Genomic DNA, 10,618 nt, shown 5'->3' on the forward strand with positions numbered 1-10,618 from the left:
TGGCAGGGGGTGGATCAGATGAACTCTGAGGTCCCTTCCAACCCAAACCCTTCTGGGATTCCATGAATCCATGATGTGACGTGGCACAGGGAGCAGCATCAGCCCCTCTCTGCCCCCGGGAAGGTGACTGGATGGGAGGCCTTGGCCGGGCACAGCCCCTGGGTGTCACTGCCTGAGCCAAGCCTGGGGAGCCCCGGGGGCCTGGGAAGCCCCACGATTCCCAGGGAGCAGCTCAGGGACAGGGAGCAGCCCAGGGTGGAGCAGCAGGGTGGGCTGGCTGGCAGGACACGGGGGCTGCAACCCCTTGGCAAATGCATCTGTTGGGATGGAGCAGCACAGGGGCTCCCAAATCGGGGGGCACTGCCCAGCTCCCCCTTTTCCTGCTGGCTGTCAAGGACCAGGCACTGCCCAGCTGGAGGGTGCCCCAAATTCCCCCTCCTGCCAGTGCTGGCTGAAATAAAAGCAGCAGAGTTGTGCCCGGGGGTGAAGGTTCAGTGGGAGGTGTCCCTGCCCGTGGCAGTGGCTCAGAACTAAATGGTCATTACAGTTCCTTCCAGCCCAAACCATTCCATGATTCCATGAAACCCCCACTCTTCCAACCACCAAAATTCAGGGGCAGTGGAGGGAGAGGAAGCAGCTGCCCTGGCCCCTGATGTGTCCCTGTCATTGTGCCTTCCCCACTTGGCTTTCTGAGGGCCATTTAGCCAAAATAACGAGAGCATTTACGGCTCCACGGAATATCCTGTGGAGCTTTGCCTGGTTCCTGGAGCCGGGGCAGGGATCCATGGAGGGGCTCACCCCTGGGTCATGCATTTAGGCATCAGCAGACTCCCCAAAGCTCCCCATTCCTCCTTAATTAGGCGTGGAAATGCATCCCAGGCTCCTGCTCTGCCACGGCTGCGGAAAGCCATGGGGGAAAAGGTAAGAAAAGGAGGAAAAGATTTATAAAAACAAGGGGGAAGGATGGGGAAAAAAAAAAAAAAAGGAACGGCAGCTCCAAGTCAATGAGCTGGGTAATGAAAATTCAGGAGCTGTGCGTGTTAGCTTTTATTGCAAAGCTGTTCCTAGAGGGAAAGGCAGGAATTAATTTGGTATTTGAGGCTTGGGGGGTTTGGGGTCTGGTTGTTTGTTTTACCTGCTGGTTCCCCCCTGGTTTCTGGGGGAAGCGGTGCCGGGGTTGGCTACAGCAGAGCTGGAAAACCTAAATACCTGCGTTCACCCCGACTTCTTACAGCCAGGGAATGGATTTGTTCCTTTCTGGAGGATTGCAGGGAGCGGGATTGACACAGCCAGAGCCACAGCACTGCTGGGGCAGGCACAGCATCCCTGTTCTTGGCAGGGACCAGGCACAACATCCCTCTTCCCGCACGGAGACCGGGCAGGGCTTGCAGGCAGCAAAGCCTCCAGTTGCTCGAGATGGGGACTGCAACAGGAATCACCCCTTTAAAACCTCTGGATTTGATAATATCACTTCCAGGAAGCCACCCCCAGCTGTGGAGTAACCAGGCATTTCTGGTCAGGTTTAAATCCCAATTTCCCAACTCATCAGCGTTTAATCAACGACAAGAGCGATCGTGGCCACCCCACAGCTCCAGCCAGCTCAGATACCCGCAGACAACGGGCCTATTCCCAGCTCCCAGCCCTAGGAAGGGCAATTCTGTCTCCAGCAGCAGCTTGCCCAAGAGCTGGTGGCCGTGTGACACTGCCTGAGCTGGGCTCTGCCGGATTCAGAGCAGTGAAGTGGCCCCAGCCTCTCTTTGCCCAGTTCTCCCTGATTTTACAGCCTCTCTCCTTTGCCTTGTGGCTGAATTGGGATTTAGGGTGGGTTGGCTCCTCAGTGCCAGGAAACAGAGAGTCCCCCCAAGGAAAAAGCAGAAGCTGCAGCCCAAGGCTGGGGGCAAAACCCACCCGACACCCAGAGCCAGCCCAGTCCGGTGCATCCATCCCCATCTCCTGCAGATAATTCCACGTGGAACACGTGATGTGAGGAGCTAAAGCCAGGCCGGGGATGGCAGCAAGCAGGGGGCACTGCCAGGATCTGACTCAGAGCTCTGGTGCCAGCAGAGCCGGGCTCTGGTGAGTGGCACCGTCCCCAAGGACCCCCCCGACCCCAGCCCTGCTCTGGGCTGGTGTTCACCCAATTCCTCCTCTCATTAAAGCTTCCTGGGAGGATGAGCTGGTTGGCCCCTCCTCACGCCCAAGTTCCTGCTGGGCTCCACCAGCAAATCCCGAATTTATCCCCTCCCAGGCTCGAGGAGAGACCCAAAGAGCTCCAGCCCCCGCCGTACTTGCAGTTTTTGCACTTTAAGCCGAACAACATTCCTTTCCCACAGACAGTGCAGGTCTGAGACATCCAGTACTTGGTGGAAAACCTGCGGAGGGAAACACAGAGAGTGGGAAGGGAGGGATGAAGCCCCACTTATCTCCTGAGCCTTGAGTTATCCTGCCCTTGCTGCCCTCAAACACCGCTGCGGGTGCTGAGGAATCTTTCCAGGGATGCCAAACCCCAAACCTGACCCCGCTCTGGTTATGCAGAAGGGCACAACCTGCTCCAAAGTGCTCTGAGCCAGCCAGGATGGGCATTTGCCCACCCCAGGCAGCTTTGCCCAGCCCAGGCACCCCCCAAAACCCCTCCTTGCCCTGGGGACCCGTGCCCAGCCCAGCAGCTGCCCCATCAAACAGCAGCACTGAGACCGTTTCCAGTGGTTTTCCCTCTTCAGGTGGATGTGGAAGGGCAATAATCTGGAGATGGGGAATTTGCTGGAGGTTGGCAAGGTCATGGATAATACCCAGCTTTTATTGGTAGCGACTCAGGCCTTATCTAACCCAGATCTGAAAGGGAATTGAACTGGGCTTTTGGGACAGCACAGCACAGCAGGGGAGAGATGGGGAAGAGTCCTGAGCCCCCTGCCCTGGCTCAGAGATGGAAAGGGAGATATTCCTCCCCCTGGGAGCACGGCAGGGTGGGAGTACCTGTGTTTTATGGAGTTTCCCAGATCCCGCCGGGGGATCTGCGGGGACCAGCGAGGCACTGACAGCGTATCTGCAGGAGAGACAGGGCAAACCATCAGGCAAAACCAGAGCCAGGGTTCAGCTTTCCGGGGAGGGGAGCAAAGGATGCACACCAACAAAAAAAAAAAAAGGGGGTTTTCCTGATATTTCCCCTTGGAGACGCTTCCCTTCGGGAAAGAAGAGGCCTCTGGGCTTTGTGTTTGGTTGTGAGGGAAAGGGGGGGGTCTCCTGTCCCCCCATAACCCAGTTTGGACCAGGGGGGTGACGCCCCCACGTGCAGGCAGAGCAGGACTGCGAAGCTTTTGGGACCACGTCGTGATGTCCAAACGGGAAAGGGAAAATAAAGCTGGAACAGCATCTTTTACACTTTATTTAATAAGACATCACGTCTGGCCGTGGGGGCTGAGCAAAACACCGAGTGTCAGGCGGTCAGGAGGAGATTCCACTCGTATTCCAAGAGAAGAACACGGCAAAAAGCAGCCTCGGTGCTCTCCTTCCGTGGGAAAAGGAGGGAGAGAGGGTGAGGAAGAAGAGGTGAGTTCATTAGCACTGGAGCAGGACGTTAATTAGCAGCGTGGCCGCGCTCGGGCTCCACATCCCCCTTCAGCCTCGCAAGGGCACAGTCCCTCCTCTTCCTCCCGGAGAAGAGGCCACGGAGAGGTGGGAATCCGTGCTGGGATTCAAGGGCTGGATTTTCAATAAGGGATTTGAGAGGTTTCCCAGGCCCAGGCCCCAAAGCCCAGCACGAGCCGAGGGCCGAGCGGCGCAGCCCGGCCGTTTGCTCCGTGTGCCGGCAAATCCCCGGGCAAACACGCGCTGGATATTATCCCTGGGAGTCGGGAGAGCCACTGTTTGCTCCAATATCCCATTTTAATATAGCAGGCGGAGGGGAGCTCTAATTGCACTCGCCTGCTGAAGGTTACATTTACATCCTGCTTCCTGTGCCAGGGACCAAGTCCTGGGAGCATCCTGAACTCCATCCTCCTCCAGCACCATCCCAAACTGCCTCCCTTCTTCAGTATCATCCTAAGCCGTTCCTTTTCCAACATCCTAAAGTGCCTCCTTCTTCAGGATAATCCTAAAGTGCCTCCTTCTCCAGCATTATCCTAAACTGCCTCCTCCAGCACCATCCTAAACTGCCTCCCTTTTCCAGCACCATCCTAAACTGCCTCTTTCTTCAGCATCATCCTAAACTGTTCCTTTTCCAACACCCTAAAGTGCCTCCTTCTCCAGCATTATCCTAAACTGCCTCCTTCTCCAGCACCATCCTAAACTGCCTCCCTTTTCCAGCACCATCCTAAACTGCCTCCCTTTTCCAGCACCATCCTAAACTGCCTCCTTTTCCAGCATCATGCTAAACTGTTCCTTTTCCAACACCCTAAAGTGCCTCCTTCCCCAGCACCATCCCAAGCTGTCTCCTTCTCCAGCACCTCCCTCCAGCAGCTGCTCCAGCTCCTTCTCTCACTCCGCTGTATCCGTCCCGGACATTCCACAGGCAAAGCCAGCAATGAAGATGTCAGATCACAGAATCATGGAATGGGACCTTAAAGCTCATCCAGTCCCACCCCCTGCCATGGGCAGGGACACCTCCCACCAGCCCAGGTTGCTCCAAGCCCTGTCCAACCTGGCCTTGGACAATTCCAGGGATCCAGGGGCAGCCACAGCTTCTCTGGGCAACCTGGGCCAGGGCCTCCCCACCCTCACAGCCAACAATTCCTTCCCAATCTCCCATCTCTCCCTGCCCTCTGGCACTGGGAAGCCATTCCCTGCGTCCTGTCCCTACCCATGTAAAAGTCATTCCGGCTGATTTTTCTGAGCCCCTTCCAAGCCGATGAGGGGGATTGATTTCCCCATCCCTGCCTCGGCTGTCTCATCCCACGCCGATATTTTTGACCCGTGGTTCTCCCCAGCCATTGAGACGACCCACCTCCCACTGCCCCAGTGCCTGCAGCCTCCCAGGGGTGGAGAGCTGGTCCCCAAATCCCAGAGGTGACGCTCCAAAGAGTGTCACCACTCCAAAGAGTGTCACCACTCCACTCCCAAGCCCCATCTCTCCCTAAACGTCCCCGTCTCATCAGTAAATCACATTACACAAATGAGTTGTCATCATTCCCCCTTCCAACCCCGGTCCCCGAAGAACTAAACACCCGGGCAGGAACAGCTCCTCTCCCAGAATTAAATTACATCCTCCGCTTTATCAGCCACAATTTATTTTCCACTAAACTTTCAGCTGGCCTCAATTAAATCCTGCCAGCCCGGGGAGGGGGGAGAGGGAACGGAGGCAAAGGCGGCTGCTGAGCCTTTTAATTACTTTCTAAATGTGCTCACTGCAAAAAGGTATTAAAGTGTATCGGGGATTTTGATCTCCGAACACAAATGAGACCTGCGTGATTCGCGGCTAATTACGCTCATTAGAGGCAGCGATACACGTTGGATGGCGGCGTTTAACAATAGACCCGCTGTTTGCAGGAGGGAAAAGCAGCCGAGCGGGGCGGGAGGGCAGGGGAAGGCACCCCAGGGCCGCGGGGAACAGCCCCGAGAGTTTGGGGAGCTGCGGGGTTAATTGGCAATTCCTTCCCCTTTAACCTGTGCACTGAGATTCCCACCCGGAGGAAAAGCTGCTTCTCCCTGCCGCTGTTAAATCAGGGTGATAAGCAGAGGGAAGGGGAGGAATATTCTCACAGAAACCCCCCGGATTGCCACAATTAGAGGTAATTGCGGCAAAACCCCCCGCGAGCACGTCTGGCTGCTGCAGGAGGGGGGGCCAGGCTTGGTCGTGAGGACCCCGGGCTGGAGAAATGCCAGACCCGGGGGCAGCGGGATCAGTTGATCCTCGCAAGCTTTGGAGCGTGACAGCGGCTGCCTCTTTCCCTCTCTCCCTCTCCCCCTCCCTCTCTCCCTCCTCCTCCTCCTCCCCGCACCAGCCACGCCGAGCTGCTCCCGACTATTGATGTCTCCCGACCTCCCCTGCCCGCGTGTCAGTCATTACTTAAACCTTTATCACCGGCAACCTTTCCTGCACGGCTTCAAATTCCAAGCTCTCCTCGCTCTTCCCCTCGCATAATTTGCGCACACACCACCCCCCCGCCCCGCTCTCCTCCTCCGGGACGATACTTGACGGCCACGAGTGGAATTTCCCAGGGAAGAAGCAGCCCAGGGCGAGCCCCCATCCCTTTCCTGCCTCCCCAGCACCCGGAGGGGCTCCCAAAAGCCAAACCCCGCTCCCCGATGTCGCAGCCCACACACATCCAGCACATCGGGGCGGCGCAGACCCCGGTGCCAGGCGGTGCCACCCCAAAACCACCCCAAAAATCTCCGCGGCGCCTTCGCCGCAGCGGCAAAGGTCACAGCTCCGGCACAGCTTATCCCTGAGTCAACAGCCGGAGCTTGATGGGATCAGATGTGCCGGGAGGGGAGCGGGGAAGGGGGGAAGCCGAGCGGGCAGAGGGTGACAGCCACCTCCGGCGCGGCTCTGACAGGCGAGGCGGGAGCAGAGCCCTGCCAGCCGCCTCCCCGGCGGTGACAGGCAGCTGTGACAGCCACCGCCGGTCCCTGAGTGGCACCCGCGCGCCTCGGAGGTGACGGGCACCGCGGCCCTCCGTGCCCCTGCTGCCACCCCGCCAGCGCCCGGGGGGGATGGTTCCCGTCACTCCCCGGCTGCCAGCTGGGATGCCGGGGCATCTCCCGCATGGAGAGGAGCAGCTGGAGCTTCCCTGCCTCGTTGTTTTGGGTTGCCGCCCTCCCCGGGGGCAGAGCAGGAGGGCAGCGATGCCCTCGGCGAGCAGACACCCTCGCCAAGGAGCCCAGGAGCGTCCTGCGGGGGTGGCCCCACAGCGATGGGGACCGTGTTTGGTCACAGTTTTCCCCCCTTCTCCATCTCCTGGCACCTTTCTGGGCGCCCAGGGAAGTGGTGTGAACACGCTCTCCATCATGGAGACAGGCTGACAAAGAAACCCTCCTCCTACTACAGCAAAGGGCGTCAGGAGACATTCCCACTGTGAATGGGATGGATGGAATCCATGGAAGTGAACTCGGAAAGCATCCCGGGCTGAATCACTGTAAGGCCAAGGAATGGCCAGGAGACTTTGCACTTGTCTGTAGACATCCTACAGACCTGTGTCTACCCCGGGCTGCCACCAAAATGCTCCCAGTGCCAGCCCCAGGGTGCCTGAGTCCCACAGAGAGATGATGGGGAGACACCAGGGTGTCTCCTCCCAGGAAAGTTCGACAGAAGAGATCCAGTATCAGGAGTATTTCCACCCCCACAGCCCCAGGCAGAAATCACAGTCCTGAGCCAAAGCACAGCATCAGAACCCTGGAAAAGTTTGGGTGGGAAGGGACCTCAAAGCTCATCCAGTGCCACCCCCACCATGGGCAGGGACACCTTCCATGAGCCCAGGTTGCTCCAAGCCCCGTCCAACCTGGCCTTGGACACTTCCAGGATGGGGCAGCTTCTCCAGGCAAGCTGTGCCTGTTCCAGAGACGCTGTTCCCACGTCTCACCACCACCCTGATGGTGGTGGGGGGCCAAGGGAGGCTCCCCACCAGGGAGACGCTCTGCAGCAAAGGGTTCAAAGCCCCTCCCTGGGACACTTTGGTCCTTGCTCACGCTGGTTTTAGGGCCAAAAAAGAATGGGAGAGATCCCTGAACAGCTCAGCTGGAGCAACACTCAGAGCAGCAGCTCCAGCAGCTTTCCCTGCCCGGGATATAAAATCCATGTGGGATTCAAGCCCCAAAGGGAGTCAGTCACCCGTTCCCTCCATCGGTGCATGTGGCAAACACTCTGCACCAAATTTCATCTGGTGGAAGGTGCTCCTGTCCATGCAGGGGTTGGAATGAGATGGTCTTCAAGGTCCCTTCCAACCCAAACCACTCTGGGATGCTGTGGATCACAGGCAGGCCCAAACCCGGGGGCTGTGGGTGGAAAGATGATCCAGTGGAACGGAACAAAACCTCGGCTGTAGCCGAGGGGATCATCCCCAGCAGGCAAAGAGGGCAGAGCTGTTCTCAGAGTGTCTCTCTGGGAAGAAAAGAGTCTCTCCCTAATCCCAGCAGCTCCTCTTTGCAGCGTGACAATCCTGTTTGTGCAGCTGGAACGTCGTGTTCAGCTGCTCCACTGCCTCGGAGCCTCGCAGTGGGATTTCCCCCCTCCCAGTTCTCAGCCTTGCAGGCTCAATTAGGCTCCCCCAGGCTGGGTTCTGTGGCTCCACACAGCGTTGCCGGGGTAGGAAAACCTCTGGAGCCTCGCTGCTGGCTGGAAAAGCCCCCGTGGTGAGGCAGCCAGATGTGGCCTGATGTGGGAGCTCCCAGCTGGGCTGCCAGCACACCTCTGGAGCGCTCCTGGCTTGGCCTGGCAGCAGGGGAGGTTCAGGGAGGAGGAAACCACTGATGGGCACTAAGAAATGTTGGGAATGAGGGTGGTTCGAGCCAGGGCGGTGTTAAGGGGAATTCTCTTCCCACACTGGGGATGGGATGCCTGCGGAGCGGGATCATGGTCTGAGTGGCACCCACTGCTGCTCCTGGGCCCCACGGCACCTTCAGTGCTCTGGGGTCCTGCCTGGTCCTTCCCAGCACAAAGGCTGCATTTAGGGCTCCTGGCTCCACTTGGACCCACTGGACATTACCCTGACTCCCTCTCCACCAGCCACACCCACCTGAGGTGACCCTGAGGGGGCTGAGGGGGCTCCAGGAGCTCTGGTGGCATCCCAGCCCTCGCTGCTGGCTTGGCCATCCCTGGTCACCCACCAGTCACCCAGTGGGCACAGCCAGGCTGCTCCCCAGGGCAGGGGGTTGGCACCACAACCTGCAAATCCTTTGGCCACAGAGCCAAGAGGAAGAGCCGGAACCAGGACTGAGGAGAAGTGACCACCTGGGACAGCACCGAGGGCACGGGATGGAGCTGATGGGCTGGGCTGGGAGCTGGGCATCACCTGAGACCACATCAAACCAGCAGGGACTGGCTCTGCAGGGACAAACAGAGGCTTGGAGGGGTCACTGCCCGTGACACCACATCCAGGGGATGTTCCATGGCTCTTGCCTTGCTCCTGGGATGTGGGAAGAGCCTTTGTGCTGCAGGAGGGTCACGGAGAGACCTCACATGTGGCTTCAGCCTGGGGACAAGGGGTGGGTTGGTCCCTCCTGGTGCACAGAAAGGCTTGGGTTGGGTTGGCTGCTCCTTTCCTGGCTTGGAAGGGCAGCAAGGAGGACATTCCCTGCTCGGCCCCGTGCCCAGCTGCTCGTTTTTCCCAGCGCAGTCACTCACAGCCTTGTTTTGGCCCTTCCCTTACACCCACTTTTGGTTTACGGGGTCCAGGGTGGGAATGCCATTGTTGGCTCGTCCTGGAGGACTCCAAACAGGTGACCTGAGCTGGGTGCACGTGGTGACAGTGCTCTGGCAATGCCAATCCCCCCAGGACCACCAGACAATGGACCTGCTGGTCCTGAGCCTTTACAATAAAAAGAAGGTCCAACCTGATTTCTGGGTGCTTAAGCCAAGACATGGGGTGTCCTAAATCCAGTTTCAAAGTAACAACACGACTCTGGCCGTCACTTGGTCACTGGGAGTGACCAGATGCACCCAGAGAGGTCCTGGATGCAGGACAGAACATCTTCTGTCCCTCAGCCACGGGGCTGGGCTCTTTCAGGGACAAGTGAGAGTTCAAAGGCACCTCAAAAGTCTTTGCTTCCCCTTTTCTGCTTCCCCTCCAAGAGCTACTAAGGGAAAACTAATTCAAACCCCAAATTCCCAGGGCTCCTGGCCCTGTGGGAAGGGGACTTCACCCCTTCTGCCACTTCCTCAGGAGGGGCAGCTCCGATCCCTGCTCCGTGTGAGCAGCGACAGGACCTGAGGGAAGGGCTGGAGCTTTGTCAGGAGAGGGTTGGGTTGGATCTCAGGAAAAGGGCACTGACCAGGCTCCCCAGGGCAGTGGTCACAGCTCCAAGGCTGCCAGAGCTCCAGGAGTGCTTGGACAACACTCTCAGGGATTGTTGGGGTGTCCTGAGCAGGGCCGGGAGTTGGGCTGATGATCCCTGTGGGTCCCTTCCCGCTCAGGATATTCCATAATCCTGTGATTCCATCAGCAAGGTTTGTGCTGCAGGAGAAAGAGGCTCCTCCTGCAGCTCCCTCCAGCCCTCGTGCTCTGAGCAAATCCATCCCATCGGGGCAAAGGGTGTTAAAAACACAAGGGGAACATCCGAAGGCGGCCAAGGAGCAGGGATGACTCAGATGGGAGCACGTTCCTGCCACGGGGAGCAGGGCTCTTGGAAAGACATCCTGGAGAGACAGCCACGGAGAGAGGGGTCTCACCCAGGGCTCCTCTGGCACGTCTCAACCTGACAACAAGGAGCTTTTTGTGTTCCTGTGCTTAGGGAAGGAATTCCACATAAACCCAGAGCACACGGCGCTGCTCCCACTGGAGGGAAAGGGAAGAGGAGGTTTTGGATGGGTTTTATACAGGACATGGTTACAGGGATGGGATGTTGGGGAGTTTGGATGGACAGGGAGCTGAACAGGAGCCAGAGTGTGCCCAGGTTGCCAAGAGGGCCAATGGATCCTGGCCTGGCTCAGGAACAGGGTGGCCAACAGGTCCAGGGCAGTGATTTTTCC

At 58.3% G+C, this 10,618-nt stretch overlaps 1 protein-coding gene across 1 annotated transcript in view; it reads right to left on the reverse strand.

The window, feature by feature from the left end:
- KSR2 (kinase suppressor of ras 2) overlaps positions 1–10,618 on the reverse strand; it is a 96,396-nt gene that overhangs the window by 41,930 nt on the left and 43,848 nt on the right. Inside the window, exons 4-5 of the mRNA XM_017831321.1 lie at positions 2,974–3,043; positions 2,198–2,372 (exon numbers count right to left, since the gene is read on the reverse strand). Coding sequence (XP_017686810.1) covers positions 2,198–2,372; positions 2,974–3,043 — 245 coding nt within the window. The remainder of the gene's footprint in view (positions 1–2,197; positions 2,373–2,973; positions 3,044–10,618) is intronic.

The sequence above is a fragment of the Lepidothrix coronata genome, unplaced genomic scaffold (assembly GCF_001604755.1).
Source record: "Lepidothrix coronata isolate B3197 unplaced genomic scaffold, Lepidothrix_coronata-1.0 Scaffold189, whole genome shotgun sequence".
NCBI classification, from domain to species: domain Eukaryota; kingdom Metazoa; phylum Chordata; class Aves; order Passeriformes; family Pipridae; genus Lepidothrix; species Lepidothrix coronata.